This window comes from Anopheles arabiensis, chromosome 3 (genome assembly GCF_016920715.1).
Source record: "Anopheles arabiensis isolate DONGOLA chromosome 3, AaraD3, whole genome shotgun sequence".
Taxonomy (NCBI): Eukaryota; Metazoa; Arthropoda; class Insecta; order Diptera; family Culicidae; genus Anopheles; species Anopheles arabiensis.
The window spans coordinates 87,880,477-87,901,407 of record NC_053518.1 but is presented as its reverse complement, the minus strand read 5'-3'; the positions used below and the strand labels follow the sequence as shown (position 1 = coordinate 87,901,407).

Genomic DNA, 20,931 nt, shown 5'->3' with positions numbered 1-20,931 from the left:
TGCGAGTAGGAAAGCTGAGAGTTTTCGAGGAAAATAGATTTATTCGATACGCGCAGTTTCGTTCGCCGCGAAAAAGCATCATCGCCCCCGGGGGGGATCTAAAGCTAAGGTGAGCGGAATCTGCGCATCTTTGTCGGGGGCGAAGTAACGCGATACTTTCTGCCAGTGACTACAGGTGCTAAAGAAGCCCCCTCCTGCCTCTATGTTCTCTATGTTCATCGGTGAAGCAGTAGGAAAGCGGCAGGGACCGATCTCCCTCACAATACTTTACGTAAAAAGGCACGCTTAACCGGGCTCGTGGCGGATGGACGGATGGGAGTCTAACGAAAGTGGGGAGGGAAATGTAATTTTACTCCGATATCGATTCAATTTGCGCATTCCCTCTATACCTCCGTTTGAATATGGATATTAATGAGGTTCGGTAGGGAAAAAGTTCTCGACTGCAGGACTATAAACGTATGTTCACTCTTTTATCGAAAGCTGTTGAAATGGAAAAGCACACATACACCATACCGTTTTTTGTAACATCAACCACTTACAGGACACGGTTCGATTGGTGTTATCGATTGCAATCAATGAGCCTTTCTGCTAAATGAATTCGTTCTCGTGACGTGAAGCTCCATCCCGAGTACATTCGCCAATATGCTGTGGTGTGCCTTTTTTATTCTTTCTCTTTCCATTCTCTAACATGACGATGAACATGACAATATCTTGCCTTCTCAACACGCTTAATATTCCGTGGATACAGCGCGGTAATGGGCGTTAGGTTAATGCCACTTCCGCCCGGCCAACATCGAACGGTCACCGCTGACAGGTGAACGAATGGGCACCGTTGTCAAATTAAGATTGATTGCCGATGGTTTCGTGATGTTCTGCCGGTCGTTGTTGCGGTTAGCAGATGTGCCTGCGTACAGTCTCTGCATTCTATGCTTTGTGAACCAACAAACTGTACAACGTATTACTACAGAATATTACAAAAGGGGTGTGTCTGGCCAGCATAAACGCTAACTATCGATCAATTTCCTTCCGGTTCGACAGTTGTGGTATGATCGACAAGTCAACAGCACTAGTGAAAATGTTACTAAAAAAGAAGGTGTCTTACCAGCGCAATGGAACTCAATTCATTGTTTAGCAACCTCATCGTTGACTTCAAGATTGGAATCAATAAATGTATCAATTTGTCAATGAAATCATTTCACGAATCTTGAAGTAGTGGAGTACGACAGAGGCGTCTAAACACTTAAACAGATAAACGTAGGCAACCACTTACATATTTCATAAGAACGAGGCAAAATAGCAAGATTAGTCATCATATATGATTGTGATCTACCTGCAATGAACATATGCATTAACTTATTGTAGCGACTTCATCTATTATTAAAAACTTTCAGTTGTTCAAAAATAAAAAATAAAGCATTTTTCCAATAAACCTCCTTCTATAGAAGTGGTAGGATGCTAAAGATGTTGGATTTACTATATCTAATCGGCATTATGCCCTTTAAACTGATCATTCTGGGATAGAGCTATCTGTAGATTAGTAATTGCTAAAATCGATAATTTTTTGAGAAATTCTTACTTTATACTTACTTAGATACTTTAGATCTACTCCAATCTCCAGGCAATGTTCATTGGATCTATAGTTATTTGCTATAAGCATCTTATAAACATAAAATTACAGTTACATCCCCTACCTCATCTGAAAGACAATTTTACGAAAGCTGGAAATTGATTCTTCAATGATTCTTCAAGCCGCTGGTGATTTTTTTGTAGATATCCTAAGTTTTGGCAACTGTGTGTTTTAGTTAGTATGTTTTATTTCATATAGTCCGTAGTCGTTGAATCTGAACATTTTGAAATATATCTATCTTCAGCATGTATTTTAATAAATGCTCAGTTTTAAAAGATCACATGAAGGATCAGCTTCAATAAAACATAAGCAAAGGATGAATAAACAAAAAAAAACATATTTGCGTTTCATAAACTCTGTCGTAAAGCAATTAAGACGTGATGTCCCAGCTCATCAGAACGATAGGCCCTTCTGGGAAAGGACCCGGCAGTCTGTGCTGTTAATTAGTATGCAATCGAAATTAATTTCTCATAAAGCAGTAGTGCGTCATTACATACTGTATTGCTGCACCTGTTGATAGAACGTGTATAGGTTTCCTTCTGAATGCTTCCATAAATCGTGTGCTCTCTTTAAACACATTTCGAACACGCAAACATTCCTGCCCATGGTCCGGCGCTTGTAGATACATAGCTAAACGGTTCGGTTTCCAAAATTCTGCTCCGATTAAAATAGTTCGAACTCGAAACAGTGGCAATCAAAGCAATTTTAGTGTGCGATATCAGGTCAAGGCCCTCGCACTGTCCCACCCGGCCTCGAAGTCTAGGAGGAAGAAAGAGTCCAAGGGCCCTAGGGTCGTGCATTGGGGGCCGTGGACCGAATGGAGTGGAAAAAAGGGCGGTATATTATTTTTAGACAAATTCGTACGCATTCACAAATGCATACAAACGAAACCCACGCGCGGTCGTGCTATGTTGTGGCCACATCATTCCGGCCGCTTGTGTGAACGCAGCATCACCGGACCGGGGTATAGGGTTTCCAATATCACGCCCTGTTTGCCTTGTTTGCTTGCACAACAATCAACAGGAGAAATGTATGCCGTTTTTTTGTTGCTGTTGCTTCTCCTCTGTGAAAAGAATATTTGAATGTGCGTAGGTTCTGCGGTGTTTATCCTTTTCACATTTCATTTTTTCGAAGAAATCCTTGTAGCGGTAAGCGTTTCTTCCCAATTTCAAACACACGCATTGAAGCGGAGGCTCGCTGTGAAGCGAATTTTGTTTGCCTAACCTGTGTTACACCGCTTGGGAACGGAAAATTAGAATGTACAGTGAGTGTACAATGGGAAAAGACCAACTACGAGGAACGAATACATGCACTCCAATGAAAAATATCGTAGAAATTCTTAGCCCAATTTGAAGAACAGTGCGCGGGCTTATTCAATAGGTTTCCCCGAAATTAATTGCTCTACGAACGTTCGCGCATGAACGCGCTTAAGAAAAACAGCAGCAGCAGCAGCAGCGAGCAAAGAATTTACACCAGAGACATTTGCAACCCATACGCATACATCATACAGCATAGCAGCGCTCGCCTAGAGTTCCCAGAATTTCCTGGCGCAAACCTTTGCACAGGCAAGGTCAACCCGAAGAATGGCACCATTTCCTGCGTATATCCTTCCAAGAAAGTTGCTTTTACCAAGCATATCTACTGCTTCGGGCTTTCACCTTCGCCATGGTCACCATGGCGTTAATCTTCTCGTTTGCCCCCCGCCCAAATCACAGCAGTGATGGGTTCGCGGTCGTTATGCTTCGTACGCTTCGTTGGCGCATCGGCTATGCTCCAATTACAGATGTTACCTTAACCGACGCAAAAGGACGATATGCGTTCATCGATCCGCGGCGTTCCGTTCACTGCTCAGTTTCCGCTAAACTTTGCTTTGTGTCCGGTGGGCGTCATTGTATTGAAGGCCACAGTTTGGCCATAAAGATTGATGGCGATGACCGAACGCCGCCTCATTTTGATATGATATCTTATTTGAATTTGGGTGATGGGGAGAAAATGATGGATGAATCCAGTTTTTTTTGCTGTTAGTGCTTTTTTGCTTGGTTTTTTGGGCTATTTCTGCAACACAACGGAGCACCTTCATTCCATTCAGCACTCATAATCACAAAAATCATCGCAAATTGGTTGAGCTTCTGCTTTCGTGCAGAATGTTTGCTAACGGCAGCTCCGTTGACTGTACGTGCCTGGCTGGGAGTTTGGAACGATTTAATTAAATTAAAATTTTAACGAACCATTAACATTAATCTCTGTTCTTTCTTGCGTCTTCTCTCTTTTTGCAGGTAAGTCACGGCAGTACGGGTACGGGTAAGATATGTTTGTGCGCGCTATCTCTGTTGGGATGCTGGGAATTCCTTCTTTTCACACAAGCTGTATGTACCCAACCGTTCGTGCATTTTGTGCGTTAGACGCGTGCAAATCGTTGATTGTATGCAAAAGGAATTAGTTAATATGAGATCATCACGCATTTCAAACTAAGACACGCTCTCCCGCATCAAATGTACGATCTCTAGCTACTGTCGGGATGTTGGAAAGGTTGAACCGATTTCCCGGAATGACCTCACAACGTGACCTACACGCGTGTACAAAAATGTTTGGAAAACGGGAGAGAAAAAAACCTATACAAACACATACACTCACATACTTACATACATGCCCTCAGGTTTTTGGATCGCTTCCCATCTTCCGGTAAAGGTAAATCCGGCAAATCGAAAAAGATCGGATGCGATCGATCAAGCCGCACCGATGAAAACGATAACCTGTGAGCGAAAGGTTCCCATGCCCTGAGCTTGCTGACGCCTACTGACCGCCTGGTAAATGAGAGCAGAAGAAGAGGAGGAAGAAGAAAATACAACAACAAACACAGAGCTTCATTTCATCCGTTTGCTCGGTTGATGCGCTTCCGATGGGGTTAATTAGATATGGAAGATTTTTTTAAGCCTCCCCATTTTCGGTACGAGATGGGAAAACGATCCTACTGAATTCGAGCATTTCTTGCTGTTTTGTATGTTTTCTTTGTGAAGTGTGTTTTTAAAAGAGGGAGGGAATTTAACGGGAGGAGATTTGTGAGATGGATCCGATGATAGAATTGTTCAATGACATGGACATGTTATTGAATTGTAAAGTGGTCGAGATTTTCTACTTAAACCCGACTATGTTGGGAGAAAAAGTAGAAAAAGACACTTTTATGAACAATAATGACGGAGTAAAACCTTTTCTTATACTATAAATGTTAACAAAAATCTCCCCCAACACACGTGGTACCGTGCATTACCGCTGACAGTAACAAGCAGCACACTGCGGCCATTAAATCAGGTGATGAACATTGTTTTCATACCGACACCATCGGCGGTCCAGCCGGGCACACTTTACGCACCTTGTTGTGCCGTATCCGTGCGGCACCAGAATTCGTCACTCGTTTGGAAAGTGTTGACGGGGACGCCCGCTTTTGGTCCGCTTGCGGTTAGTATGGCTATGCGAGACACGCGGTATGCCCAACCAGCCCATCACCCAACCCAACTCACGATACGTCTCTGCGCCAAGCTAGACACATCATTTACGGATAATTATTGATAATTGATAAAAGCTATGTTTGCACCACATGTGAAAGATCGACTGCACGGGAGATGCTAGAGCGTGTTAAAGATTCGCATGACGCTGCAAGAGCGCGTACAGTGTTGAGCCTATTGTGGATCGCCGGGTTTGTGGAGCAGGCTCGTGGCTGAATGCTGCTACCAACTGCAACTGTATACCATAAAAAGTAAGTCACCGCGGAGCATCGGGCCAAATCGGGCTCCCAGGGGAAGCGTCAATGACCGTCACTGCGCAAACAGTTGTGTCGTTTGCTCAAAGTGTACAATATTTAATTTCAGTCACACTTGAAAGCACGATGGTCTTATCTATAAGATCTTATAAATATTGCTATGTTTTGGTGATCTAGTCAAATAGATGCTTAATGACTGGACGGTTATCAAATGTTCGAACTGATATTGGGTTACATTCTTACAAGTAGTAGCAGTGGCTATTTTGACGACATTTTCTGCATATCATAGTTTAAGAAACGCTTTACCGATTAACATAACAGATTGAATCATAATCAAAGTTTTTAAAAATGGAAAAATAGATTGCCAAATGTCTCAGATAAAGTTAAACTTTTCGTTAGTAAGCCATCGTGTAAAAATGATACACCATAGCATTATAGAATTGCAACACATTTGTTAAAATATATCTTAAAATTACGATTATGATTAAAGTTAGCTGAAGATTTCTCCAAGTTGGTATTGAAACTTAAAGTTCCGTTCTAAGCAAAACCAAAATATCAATTCAAGTCTACCACAAATACTTACTTGAATCAACCAAAATCAAGAATCCATTATATGCAAAGTTGATACTTTCATCTAAAGATTTCTACTTTGATGAGGGGTTCTATCTAATCTATTTAAGACTCCCTATCCAGTAGCTCAAAAGGGATATAGAGCATATAGATAAAGGTTGTTTAATGCAATGTTGTTTTTTTTTTAAGTTCCCGAAGTTCCTGGGAGTCATCCCAGAGTGTCTGGATTTCTTGGTTTTTCTGAATTTTCTGGTTAGAGTTGATGAACTCATTCATTTTAAATAATAGATATCTCCAAAAAATGCAAACAAACACTATGGCATTACAAACATTATGGTCTCTGACTCACGAACTAACTATTTGTGATAACTTCATATTTAAATGGGAAACCGATTCGAAAGTCTTTAATCTAACATCTTTATACCTGCATTTAGGGAAATCCAGTTGCTAAACTTTGCATACAGCACACCCTCAGCTTTGTTTGGAAAAGCTTAACACTCAATTGTAGCCCTCTGAATAGTATCAATCTGCGAAAACTTCGATTGTGGCCCAACAATAGCCCACTGCCGAACCGCTTTTACGATAGAAATCGCGAAAGCATAAAGGTAAACAAAAGGAACACACACACACCCTGCTCAAAAAACCGTACCACGCCGAGGCTAAGCAGCTTCCTCTCCGGGCGATTTGACCACATTTCTTCTGTTGGTGCACACGCATTCTCTCTCTCTCTCTCTGTCCGACGCTCAAAAAACTGCTCAACAAAGTCGCTATCGTAATGAGATATGAGCATGCCGAGCACAACCCCTTGCATGTGTCGAGATACTTTCACATCCCGCTCGTGTGTTGGAGTTCACCGACGAAACAGAGAAGGGTCGATGAAGTGATCGGTACAGACACAGTACCGCCTGGTTCACCGGTTTAAGCGACTTACCTCACGCATGTGCCGGTATCTAGATAAGAGTAAGCAAGGGGTAAAGCAGCCAGTTGACGGTGAGTACACAACCGTTTGGACAGTACGCGTACGCCGGCAACTGCAAAACTGCGCGCAAAACCAACCGGCGGGATCTGAACCCGGCGCATAAATCGTGACCGGTGCGTGTATATTTCGTCACTCACCGGTCACTGTGGGGGGGGTTCAGCATACGTAGGGTACAGTTCACACGCACTCTCTTCTCGCTGCCGAACCGGCTTTTCGCTCTCCCGCCAACGTTGAGCCATGTGCCAGGAATGGACGAGCCTCCTCCATTCGTACCGGTTTTCCGATTCCGTTTAACTGCATGATCCGACGTTTTGATGGGCAATGACGACTCTGCCAGAAAAAGAGAATGCGTGAGAGAGGGAAGCAAAAAGGGTGTGGAGAGGTAATCAAAGAAACCGAAAGTGATTGCCTTCCTTCCTTCCTTCCTTCCTTCCTGCCTGTCTGCCCGGTCCCGGTTCGCGAGATCGTTTCACGGTTTATCCGGCACGGTTTGCCTGCGGGCAAGTGAAATTCAATCGACCGTAGGCGATTATGTCGTCAACGGAGGGTGCTTTTTATGTTATTTTTGGTAGGACCCTTTACTGCCCCCTCCCGGGAGGGTGGTTGAATACGTCGTTACTGCCGCTCGTCATCATCACCTTGTGCGGCGAATTTGTGGATCAACCGTTGCGTTTTGGTTTTTTTGTTCTGCATGTACCGGAAAGAGTTTATTAAGTTTGAGAAGTTTCGTTGTAATGTTTATATTGTATTTACTTACAGTTTTCTGCAAAAGTTTCTTGATGTGGGACATCGGCATCGAAAATGATGGATAGGTGCTTTGGTACACTGTCAAGTAGATGCTACTGAATAGATGCTTTGGTACACTATAAAACAACTAAATCACTTAAAAATGCCAAATTTTGTAATAAAGATTTGCAACCAGCGCTGCTAAATGTCACTGTCAATGTAAAAAAATCTGACTGACACAAAATTCACGTCAGCGTCACTTACTCAATTGTGATAATCAGAGGTGATAATCAAAACAATTGGTGTGATCAATGCATGCTTCGTGACATTTTTGCGACCATCGCTTAGACACTCACTATGTCATGACTTTTTTACTGTGCAAAATGTCTGATTGAAAATGAACTGACAAAATGAACGGATTCTGCAAAATGTCACTGACATAGTCAAGATAAATTCTGGCTGAAACAAAATAATGTCAGCCTCACGAGCTCTTCTGTGATAATCAGATGTGACACTCAAAAAGTTGTTGCAACCATCACATGCTTGGTGACATTGTGTGCAACCAACTTTTGGTCAGTTGCTTGGTCGAGACATGTCATGAGCAATATTTTGCAGCATTGTTTACAACCTGTATCAAAGAAAAAAATTACTAAGAAGCGAATAATTAGACAGCAAAACAAATCATCAGAAGCAACTGTTTGAAACGAAAAACATGTTTGTATTGCTAGCTTTTGCTATCAATATGCTGTAAAATGTAAAAAAGTAAGTTAATGTATATCTTTCTGCCTGAACTTCAATGTATAATAAATGATGTTTTTTGTCTATAAATGAGGTTTTTAATGCCAAATTTGAAGAGTAAATCAAAGAAAAGAACCATTTGCTGTTGAATGTAGTAAATATTCAACCCTCTATTATAACTTTAAAATAGGAAATGTGTACATTGCATTTTAAACATAATCTCAATATTTTGTGAACAACCTTGTGGTGCTTCTAAAGTTGCATAGAACATGGGATCTTAGGCACACTTCCTGGACGGCTATTTTGACTGTTCTATCGAAATGCGTTCAAAAACAACTGCGACACAACCTGTGAACCGGTGAGCCAGGGGACGATCACAGACGCACTCGGCGAGGTAAAAAGCATGATGACCCTTTTTAATGGCTAAGTAAACACACCGCACTGCATAGGAAAAGAAGGGAAATCTTCTCTGCCTCCCTGCGAATGGCTCTCGAATAAATCAACCGATGGGTTGGGTTCGGTTCGGTGCTGTGGCTTCCTTTTGCGATCTACCGCCGGCTACGGAAGCAACAGCAGCAGTAGAAACAGCAGCCGCATCAAGCTTTCGTCTGATGAAGCGCTCACCGTGGCTAATTACGATGGCCCCTTGGGCAAACATCATCAAAACAAACTAAAACACACGAGAAAGGTAGAGCTAAAGGCCCCACCTTCCTGTCGGTCACCCGACAGGCTGTCCCATCTGCTGCTGCTGGTCGTATGGGTCGTGTGTGCTTTTTTAAAATAGCAGCCAGCGAGATACAGTGATAGAGGGAAGGAATTTGGAAATGAAGTTCACGTGAGGCTTCAGTGCGTGATGGAATCATTATCAGGTTGCTTTTTTTAAAAACGTGTTTTGATGTTTAAAAAAATGTCATGTTGCTAATTAGCTAGGCTTGGGCTCGTTTTGTTTTCGAATGTTTTTAATTTGTTTTAAAATTAATTTCTATTAAACATACTGGTATGCTTGTTGGTATTTATCAATTTCCCAATACACGCAACCGTTCAGCCCAATTCGCATTGCACCATCGTTTCGCGACAGTGGGAAGCTGAGTTTGGTTCCAAAAATAATTTTCCCACTTTTCCAAATCTCCCCCACACCGTTCCGCAATGTTCCGTTCACCGGTCGAGTGCTTGCCAGCTTATTCCTCTACTGTTCTGCTGTATATTCTCTATCTGAAATTTGTCTTTTTTTTCGGAATATGTCCTCTCTCACTAAGAACACCTTTCCCGTTTATGCCACCCCAGCGCTCTTTCCTGCAACACTGCACCAGGAGTATTCCATTCAATCCGCGTGTCCAAATGAATTCTGCTCCACCGTTTACGTTGTTTTAGTGGGACGGTTGTCTCGTCTGTCTTGGCCTGGCGTTTTTGTGTGGGATTCGGTACAGCTCGATTGCGATGCGGCACTAATCTTCATCACGTCCGCCCAGCCCGAAGTATGAAACGATGTCGTTTGCTGTATTATTTTTAGCGTCTTATTGTGTGTTTGCACAGCGGCGACATGGTCGATTCGGTTGGCTTTGTTAAAATCAATAAATGAAATGATTTTGTCAGAGGATTAGCTCAGCTGAGCTGGTTGAGCGTAAGCATACAGAAGATTTAATAAAATACGTTTAAACTTGAGGTGAGAAGTAGAGCAGAAAGATGATACGAAGCCAAATGGTTGTCTGTAAATGGATTTAAAGTTGAGTTGAGCTGTTATTCTATTTTCACCATAGCATCATCATAATTTTAAAACTGTTCTGATAATTTTTGGATAGTATTTAACAATCATTTGAACATAATCCAGATTTTTGCATTATTTACTTGCCAATATTTGTCAGTATAGGATAAAACGGCGTTTTAAGGTGTTGCTTTGCATTATAAAAAGCATTAAAATGTCACGTTGTTAGTTTATTTGTTGAAATTTTGGTTTAACCAGCCAATAATTAATCAATAAAAATCAAATCCCAAATCTCGTTAAAAAAAACCTTCGATTAATGCTACATTTCATTCCCATTACTTCCGTTGCCACGAACATATTTCCCCATGTTCCCGTCATACCCGTTTTTGCAAAGATTAAAAAGACTAAAATGAGTAAAAAATCTGTCAGCTTTTCACAGCTTATCCTATTTTCGTCCTTTCTACCGGCTCACCATTTTCATCAGTTCACTAAACCTTTCATGAATAATCACAATATCATTCATCTCCTTCTCACCTGAAGCAGACCGCACACCCCGCCTACCGTATCCGATACTGACGATGAGAAGACATTTTCGCGTTGACATGCGGGTAGATACCCATCCATCCCCCATTCGCTTCCTATTAATTTCATACGCTTCAACGTGAAAATGAAAGAACATACAGCGCACGTTGTTCGCTTTTCCTCAACGTACGGAAATGCCACCCCATTCGTTCCCCCAGTCCCTTTCTAGCTCATTATGCTGGTTCGCAGCAGAAATGCATGTCAATCAACCAGCCAGGCCGCAATGGACAGGTCCTTCATGTCCCTGTCGGCACCAAAGCAGCACGCTTCTTCAATCGACGATTGTCGTCGTACGCTGTCGGAGCAGAGACCCTACCAAATCGGTCAAGGGGTTGGGTTCGTATTTACTACGATGATTGTCCCCATCCTTGCTTCCTTCCTGTGCTGTCCGCCTTCCGGTTTCCGGGGGTGGTTTTAGTGGTCGCCAATGTGCTGAATCCTTTTTATTTCTTCAACCACCTTCCTGTGGTTAAGCGGTCGTACCCAAAATGCTAGCACAATGGTATCTTTTCATTCTCAGCTGTTGCCAACTTTCACAGACAGGTGAAGGGACGCCTCTTCTCTCATAAGGACATTGGTTTCAGTTTGACTCGTGCACTGATGTATTTAACTTTTTATTGTGTATCTTCTCACAACTTGCTTGCTTAATGTATAAAACTTGCTTAACAAAAAAAAAGACGGTCATGAAGCATCGCTTTTGTGTGTGTTTGATTGACGGAAAAATGGATCGAAAGTAGGGCATCCCATGTTAGTTGGATGTGAGTGTTGAAATGAAACTCTTTTTATGAGACGCGTGGCGTCCGAAAGGACTGTAAAGAGTTTATTGGCCACAGTTCGAAGCCAGCGAACAAATGGGGGTTCCTTCCTGATGCAAGACGCTGTAGGGCAACAAGTTTAAACGATCTGTGTCTCAAAGCTATTTTAGCATGTTAAATCAATTAAAATGGATTTATTCAAATAGGATGGCAACAAGCAAAGCCTTGAAGGATTTATTAAAATTATAATAAGATTCCAATTAAGACACATATTGATAGTTACGGGTGCTTTTAATTATTTCTGGTGATTTGTTAAATATCTTATAAATTTTAAATAATTTAAATACAATCCTACAAAACAAATGTGAAAGATATACTTTATTTTGCTTATTTCTTTCCAACTTGTTACACTATGCGCAATCTTTCGATATTTTTTACGGATTTAAAGTTTGAGCTCTACAAAAAAATTCTTCAAAAACTGTTCCATAATCGTATTATGCTTCCCCCCAACAGTTCCGTGTTTATTGCTCAGATCGGTCGGACAGGGCTATCGGTTTATGGGATCGCATTGCTTTGACCATTTTCTGTACAATCTACTGCCAAAGTACGTGACTTACTTCACCCGGCAGAGACTTAAGCGAAACGAAAAAAACCCAAAAAAAAAGGTTTGCGCACTTCGCAACCATATTATGCCACTGCAGTTTGTGCGCGCGTGCTTAAAGCCCATCAACCGTATCGCACAATTATTGCCGCCCTGTGCGGGTACTGTGCTTTGGCAAAAATAACCCAAATTAACTGAACGGCTTAATCTGCTCGACGAGACAAAACAGATACTAAAATCGCGCGATATAAATCCGTTTGCTGCTGCATCACCTTCCAAATGCAGCTGGTAAATCGCTCCACCTTGGATTAATTTTTGTTACTTTTTCCCCTTTTTTCTCTCCCTCTTTTGCTACATTATTGCTAGTTTTGTTTCGTGTTTTGTAATCACACCAGTGCCAATAATTGCACTATAGATGGACAGTTTGATTGCAGCCGCTGGTCCGTGCCTTAAAAAGCGGCCGATGGTAGCGCCGATAGCGGCAAATTGCTTATCGATCATATATCCGTTATTCGTTTTTTTTTTGCTGGAGGAACTCCAACAATAAGGCCATTATTTTGGGACGGCTTCTTTGCCTTAAAACCTTACCACACTCTCTACAAAACCGATAAAAAGCATGGTGGCTTTTATCTGCTGCTTTTTCCTATCGAAAACCACTGCAAATGGCAAACCATTGGCAAAACAAAGCAAGTCAAAAAAACTGAGAGGGAAAAACACCATCAACTACCAACGGTTTAATCGCCGACACGTCTCGCCGTCCGAAGTCAAATGCCGTTTCTTAGGGTCTTCTTTCCCTGTTTGGCCATCGGAACGAAAGTCAGCCGAAGAAAGCGAATCGCGCAAAACGGAAGAAGCGTACGCGGGCGCGCGCGCACACCGTCGTCGCTGCGGACGCCAGATGCATCGGCAACAATTGTGCATCCGTTGAAAAATGAGCTTTTACTTTTGCTCTTCCCCCGCTCTTGCCTTTGCAACGCAGCATTGCAAGTCACTGAGAAGCGCATAAAGCTTCCCCCAACACTCCGCTCCATCCAGCTCGGTCCGGTCAAAATCGTGGTCATCGATTGCCTCACGGTCAAGCACGGCGGCGCAGCAAAGCATGGGGCGATCTTCCGGGGCCCACACGCGGTATGCGTCCCTCGGCATGCATGATTCATGAGCCATCTTTGAACTTCACTTTTCGCAAGTTTTGGTCCGTGTGTCAGCCGCCGGCGGGCAGAAGATGCAGCAACGTGTCCCGACCCCGTTGGTTGGTGCTGCTGCATGTCCAAATCGTTAAAGCTTCCAGTACCGGTTTTGCGCTCCAGCAGAAGCGCTGTACTCGCACAGACCGAGGGGTAAGATTATGTTTTCTCTTCGCTAGCTTATCGCCACTAATTGATGGTAAATGGTTTGTAAAGGTACACTAAGCGGGAAGATCTGTTATCGTATAATCGGTGATCGGTTGTTGTTTCGTCCGTCGTACGTACACGTAAACATCCAAACAGCCGATCGGTAATCAAATAATCGTGATCGTTTTGAAGCGTCATAAACTGATCACCGCACGTCGGTGTTGTCGGCTTTGCGTGTTCGGTGGTACGATTACATTAACATCTTATTATGCGGCCGAAACTGTTTACTGTGCCACATGTGGGTTTGATGTGTGGGAAAAAAGTGTCCGAAAACGTTTGACTTTCTGTCTCGTGAGTTACCTGTTAATTAGTGTACGAGTAAGTGACCGTTTTTGTTGTGTGTCTTGCCTCACACACCTGTTTGGTTCCAGAGAGCGGCAATCGAAAGCAATGCTATTTGGGCCCAATTTTGTTGTGCAGATGTTCTGATTAATACATTTTATAAATTCCATTTTTTCTATCAGATATATGAAATATCTCCAAACTTTTCAGTGCGCAGACCGTTAAAATTCATGTGTGATACTAATTTGATTAAATCTTAGTATGAAAGGTGTGGAAAAAAAGGAAAGTATGTCAAGTCAGTCCAATTTACTCAAAGAACTATAAAATTTGGTAAACCGCGTATCAATGAATCTGCGTATAAGAGGGCACCTCATGTCTCAGGGACTAGCTGTGTATATACAAGCTTTGAATAGTTTTTCTTCTTTCTCGCAACGACCTATGCGTTCAGTTATTAATACCACACTACAGGATATTCAATTCTTGTCACGAAAGAACAATGTAAAGTAAAATCCCATCTGCCCGTGTAGAAGCCAGGACATCTTTCCAATAGACGTCACAGTCTCCTTGCAGAAAGCTATAGAATGCTTTAAATGTTTTTTCATGGAACAATTAAGTTTCAAATGTCTAACAGTTTTTGAATACAGAAGTATCTAATTGGTCTGTACATAATTTTTTTATAAAATTTTGTAATAATAATAGCCATACATTTCGTTTGAATTTCGTATTATACAGTCTATAGAATGTTTATGTGACTTATACAAAGCATAATTATGGTACATTGAAGTTACAACTTGAGTACACGAAGCTCGGGTAAACCGTGTGTTAAAGCGTCAAATAATCAGTTTTAAATATGCTAAAAATAACACCATAAATACGTTAAAGTACACCAATCCACCTCAGGGGTTGCTCCTCCCTGTGAACGGCGAATGCAACAGGTGTGTCTTTGCTAACGTCTCGCTCACCCAAAGCGCTAACGTAACATTACGTTTTAATGCGCGTAACTTCACCAAAGCGTCCGTCCCGCTGGGTGCCGTGCCGCTGCCTGACACCTTCCTCCTCACCCCGGTGTTTTAATATTATCATGCTTCTAATTAGATCGCTCTCGTAGCATATTATTATTATTATGTTGATGCGATACGGGCCCGCACGCCACGTGAAGCACGCTCGATAACAGCCATATTATGATTATGCTGAGGGGAAGTCCGACACGAGAGGGCGAAAAAAACCTACCCCCATCCGGTCGGCAAGGCACGAGGCACGAGAAAAGTAAGAGGTTCTTCCGTTCCATCAATCCCTGTGCCCCTGGTGGCGACATCGTTTGGTTGGACGATAGTGCCGAGAGTGCGACAAACGCACCACCAACCCACACAAAACCAGTAGGAGAAAACATGAAAAACCCCTTTCGACGGTTTGTTTTGCTGCCGTCTGATGATCATGGCCCTGGCGGTGGTCACAGGCTCCTCTTCTCGGCACTTCCACTACCACGACACAAACGCCGGGCCCGGCCGTCTTAACGCCGTGTTAGGGGAAATGGAAAACGTTTGTCGAAGTCGAAAAACAGCGCACCAAGAAGCACTTCACAACTATTTATCGACGGTTCCGTTCAATCGTTCGCTGGTCAGCGGTGTTATGTTTTTTTTCTTCTCTGCTGCTCTTCCCGTTTTCTCGCGTGCAAACAACTCTTTCTTTCTATCTACTTTTCTTCTTTGTTATGCCTATTCCGACCCTCTCACTGGCTTGCATTGGCCGGGTGGCCGTTTGTTTGGGGGGAACGAGGTTCATTACTAACGTGATAGCAGCACATTAACCGTCATTTATTTGCACCTTCCCGCCCTTGCGATCAGGCAGGCACCGGGGTGGAACGATCCCGCTGTGATAGATGAGCAATAGATGTCACCAATCTTGTGATCGTGGTGTGGAGATCACGAATTACTTGCAATTCTTGTACCGCAGCCCTTCTTAACGTGATTACCTACGCCGGATCTTTTCCCTGGAATGTACTGCAGAGTGTAATTTTAATCCGGTTGGATACGAGTCTTTCCAGTCGATCAGCAGTGAATCAAATGGTCCATCAGAAGGAAAGTAACCCTTTGCTACAGTGTACTGTGAATGAGAGGTAAACCCATCCCCGACCAGATCACATTTCGCAATACTACACGCGCAGCGTGATCGATTGAAGCCTTCGCTGTAATGGTTTTGCTCGCCCAACGGCTGTCTCTCGGACAATCAAACCAAACCGTGTCCAAAACTCACTCGCAATCGTTCGTTTATGATGATTATGATGATGATGATGATGGGTGATGGAAGCGCTGGCGTTGATTGTACGCCGAAATGGAAGCCATTATCGTGTGGCAACAGTGTTCGTTTTTGGGAAGGTTTGCAAAACGCGACCGAGTTTGTGTGTAAACTGACGATGCCGCAGAGTAGATTTGTGCGTTTTCAAGGGGAAAGGAGAAAGGCGTCCTGATGAGCACGCTGCTGATGACCTTCGCTTTGAAAGAGAAGTTAAATATTCATATTTGCAATCTATGCAGTTTCGTCAAATGACCTAGCACTTAGTGACCTATTTTTTATTGCGCCTATTATAAAACGGTTGGAGTGGTAATTGATGATTATCGTAATGCATAAAGCAGGTAGACCTGAGTTGGTAGAAGAGCTTAGCTTTGCTACAGCCTATTAAAAACGTGTTAAGGAGGGAAAACAGAAGTATTGTGCAGTACACGTTTGGAGAACAAACTAGATTGATTATCATCATCATCAGCTCATCTGATGATCATTAAAGCTTCTATAATGTTGGGTGATTCGAGTGTCAGTTCTGGTCTTTTTCGGGTTTGCCAGTCCATTAATAGATTAATATTCGAGAAGAGCTATTGAACATGAATAACCCATCTTATGCTCTCAATCGTTTACTGTTTGTACTATCGATATCACATAAAATGTTTCAATGTATCTTTTGAAGTTAACATTCACTTAATGCTCGCTAGTTCTGGATTTATCCGGTTCAACTCCCTGTAATGACAACTACAAATGGTCTGAGGTCTGAAGTCCAGATTTGAGATGCAAATTCACCAGAATTATCATTTACAACTCTAGAGCAAGAACTAAAGTCACACTAGGTCGTAGCTCTCTCCAGAACCAGCAGTTCTTTGTAGTGAAACAAGCTTTTAAAGAGACGACGTTTTAGGTCGGCTTTGCGCTGGATGGTGCAATATATTTGACCCTAACCCCAGTTTAGTCTTTTTTAGTGAAAGCAAATAAATCATAAGATCAATTGGAGGATGTGTTGGTTTGAATTTAAAACATTTTAAATTGCTTGGAGTTCATAGCTATAATCACTTCCACAGTCCATCATTGTGTTGAAGCATCCCTTAATGTAGCTCCATTGAGAAATGATGAAGTTGTTTCCATCATTTCCTTCACCGACGTCAAACGGAAGCGATCAGATTAGCGTCAGTTCAGCAGAAATGGTTAGACTCCAAACAGCTGTTAACAGCAAAGGGCACTTACCGAAAATGGTCAACAGCGTGCCTAGCTCGCTGCGAACTATCTCTGATAACCAAAGCATCAAAAGACCAACAGAAAACCAACGGAAGTGAGATGTCTTCCCTTGGAGTCATTAATCATTCGACGGAGACCTGAAAGAAAACAAGATCCTTCAAACAAAGCCAAAATAACGGACCAACAACACCCAAAAGTACAAACAAAAACGCAATGCGACCGCTTCCCATTCTGCCGTGAAAGCGAAAGTTGCCCCCCGGGCGGGTAAGTAAATGGGAAACGGATTAACGTTCTCTCGACGAAGACGGTTTCGGTTCGCCCCGAAGCCATTACGAAAACACCTGTCAGGGCCGAATGTCCACAGCGCAGCGTTTGTAAGCGACGCAATGGGAAGGATCCGCAAAACACATTCCCTTCCCAAATTGTGTAAACTGGTTAAATCTTAAACTGGTTTGAACTTCTCCCGTGTGTCCTCTTCTTTGCGCTTGGTTCGCGTGGTAACGGGTTGTCTGGCTGGCTGCGTGCAGTAAACATCCTCCAATTAACCGTCGCACTGTCTCGTGGTGAAGTTGGCGATGTTGCTGCCGGGAAATCGGGAGTTTGCATCATCATGCTGCGAAATTACTGCGCGAAATTACACTGTCCCGAAACACCTTCGCTGAGGGTGTGTCCATATTGCGTGCAGAGAGAGAAAAAGGGTAAAAATGTCGAACAGAAATAGCCCGCCTGCACGCTGCTTCACTTATCGACGGAATCGGCCCCAAGGCACAACAAAATGGGGTGCTTGGGTGCAATTAACGGGCACGTACGCGAACTTGTGGTGTTAGTGGTGTTTTTCCTCCGACCTTCTAACGCCCATATAGAGCCCCAAACGCGCTATGGTGTAATGTACAGCGCAGTTCCCTTGCTCAAATGACAAACAAGAATTTTCCCGATTTGCTTTGGGAAATTCGGATCAATCTCACATACCCGTTTGCAGAGTCAGCTGACGAGAATGCATTGCGAAGGTCATGTTTACAACCGTCATCATGATCTTTGCCATTCTGCCCTCCTCTCCCCGGTGGGGGGGAATGGCACTGGCAGCTGTGGTAATAAAATCAACATCGGTTCCGTATGCCATCCCACAACAGCAAACGGCGAACCAGACGCTCTGACTATGCTCTGACCGTGCGAGATGAGATTTTGTCGTGGCGTGGGCAGCATGGTGTTTTAATTAGTGGCTAATTAGAAATTTCATACCCCCCCCCCCCTTCCCTCCACCAGCCGCCACTTTCACTGTCGGGCAAATCAGATTTCGTGCCTTTGGCACGGGGGACACCTTTTCAAGGTTCCGGAGCAGATCGAAGATCACCGACCGGCCTAACTGGTCGCTTCAAACATACAAACCATTTGCCTCGATGGTGGTATACATTCATCATCGCAGCTAGTGGTAACGGTAGAAAGCACCTCCGGTGGCGGGCGGTAGTAGCAGCAACACCAATAACCCATTAATCCATCAATCCATCTGTCAATCAGTCGGCCCGGGCTTGGGGTTCGCGTTGGGGTGATTAAGCGGGAAACGCCATGGGGTATGGTGGATGGTGGAGAAGAGGGAAGATTTCGTCTGGCCGTACGTCTGATCGGCAAATGAACTGAGCGAAGGTGTTACCGATCTTTGAACTGTTTTGCATTGATGCGTTTCTGTGATTCGTTCCTATAGAATGGAGAATCCAGAGCAGAGTGTACAATGACCGTTAAATCCTTGGGTAGACGTAAGGAGGATGTAAGGATTGTGTCAACATTGGTGCAGAACAATGAGCAGCCCGGTTGTAGTTAGAATGGCACGTACACCTGATGCGAGGGTCTAAAGATTCCTTCCGATCAGTCTAAAGATTCCAAACATTGGAGTTTTGAATTATTCTAGCAGCTTAAAAACTTAACAACATATGATGTGATATGAGTATAAAACTAAATTCAAGTAAATGTGCTATTTATTTCTTTTTCTATGAGAGCAATGGTTGTCTGAATATTAGCATTTAGTATTGAAATGAATATTTTTGCAAAAGGTTTGAACATTTGAGGGTTTTCAGTAAGACTTGAATATTTTAGTGCTTGTTTTTACATCTTTAGGTATTTGGAGTGCAGGAGGAGACTCTTAGGACTTTTTAGGAGGAGACTTTTAGGAGACTCATTTTAAAAAATCATTTGCAATAGGCATTGCTAGTCATCTTGGAATTTATGCACTATCCATATATTACTAAGAACTATACGCTGTGTGGACAATGCTTTAGCTTGCTACACGCCACACATCGAAACGCTTGTCTTGAAAAGTTTGCCAAACCCTGCCTTTTGAACGGATGTGTTGCCATGGTTACGCCAACTTTGCCTCGAAACTTCGAAACAATGCAGAAAAAGCTCTCTTGAAAGCTCCCGAATAATCGGAACAATAATTTCCTATTTGCATACCTTACTTTCCGTTAATTTAAATCTTATCTCATAACAATTGTCGGGAAGGAAATGAGAAAAGTTCTGCCGGCTTAACCATTAAAAACTCAAAATGGCTCTAACGTGTGGTTTTTGTTTTCGCTTTTTGTTTCTCCCACCAACAATAGGAACGGGCACATTCGGGCGTGTGTGCCTGTGCCGGGATAAAATCACCAACAAGTACTGGGCGATGAAGATACTGGCCATGGCGGACGTGATACGGTTGAAGCAGATCGAGCACGTGAAGAACGAGAAGAACATCCTGCAAGAAATCGATCATCCTTTTATCGTGAATATGTAAGTACTGTTTGGAAGAAGCGCTCCCTTGTGAACCGCCGTTTGCAATAACCTTTCCATTTTTCTACTGTCCCTCTCCAGGCGATGGAACTCCAAAGACGACTGCTGCCTGTACATGCTGTTCGAGTTCGTTAGTGGCGGTGAACTGTTTTCCTATCTCCGAAATGCCGGCCGCTTCGACAGTGCCACCGCCAACTTTTACGCCTGCGAGATTGTGCTGGCCCTCGAGTATCTTCACTCGCTGTCGATCGTGTACCGGGATCTGAAGCCGGAAAATCTGCTCCTCGACCGGGAAGGCCATATGAAGATCACCGACTTTGGGTTTGCGAAGAAGCTGAAGGATCGCACCTGGACACTGTGCGGTACGCCCGAGTACCTTGCGCCGGAAATCATTCAATCCAAGGGCCACAACAAAGCCGTCGACTGGTGGGCATTGGGTAAGTTTCAGGCCTTTCCGGTTTTTCCGTTACACGCTGCTAGACCGTGACCCACGTGATCGTAAAAGAGCGCGAATGCCAAGCGCGAACATAACAATAAACAACTTCCGTTGGGCGGGTTCGGTTCGATGGCGAGTGATGGGGAGGTCAATAAGAAATGGTTTACGTCAAAGGAACTTTTTCTTACTGGTTTGAGGGAGCCGGGCTTGGGCGACTATTAAACGTTTAGCACTGGAGAATTTTTATCGGTCTATCGTTTTATCGCTCTCTCAGGGTCCTTGATCATGTACTGCTCGCTGTGTTGGTTGTATCTAATACCTCTTTATCCTTTCATTGGCCACAGGTGTACTCATATATGAGATGATTGTAGGCTATCCTCCATTCTACGATGACAATCCGTTCGGGATTTATGAAAAAATTCTCAGTGGCAAGATTGAATGGTCGCGGCACGTGGACCCCATCGCGAAGGATCTCGTCAAGAAGCTGCTGGTGCTGGACCGAACCAAGCGTTTGGGCAATATGAAGG

At 43.3% G+C, this 20,931-nt stretch overlaps 1 protein-coding gene across 1 annotated transcript in view; it reads left to right on the top strand.

The window, feature by feature from the left end:
• LOC120902222 (cAMP-dependent protein kinase catalytic subunit PRKX) overlaps positions 1–20,931 on the top strand; it is a 48,445-nt gene that overhangs the window by 25,985 nt on the left and 1,529 nt on the right. The window contains exons 4-6 of the mRNA XM_040310788.1: positions 19,800–19,968; positions 20,050–20,405; positions 20,749–20,930. Of these exons, the coding sequence (XP_040166722.1) occupies positions 19,800–19,968; positions 20,050–20,405; positions 20,749–20,930 (707 nt within the window). The remainder of the gene's footprint in view (positions 1–19,799; positions 19,969–20,049; positions 20,406–20,748; position 20,931) is intronic.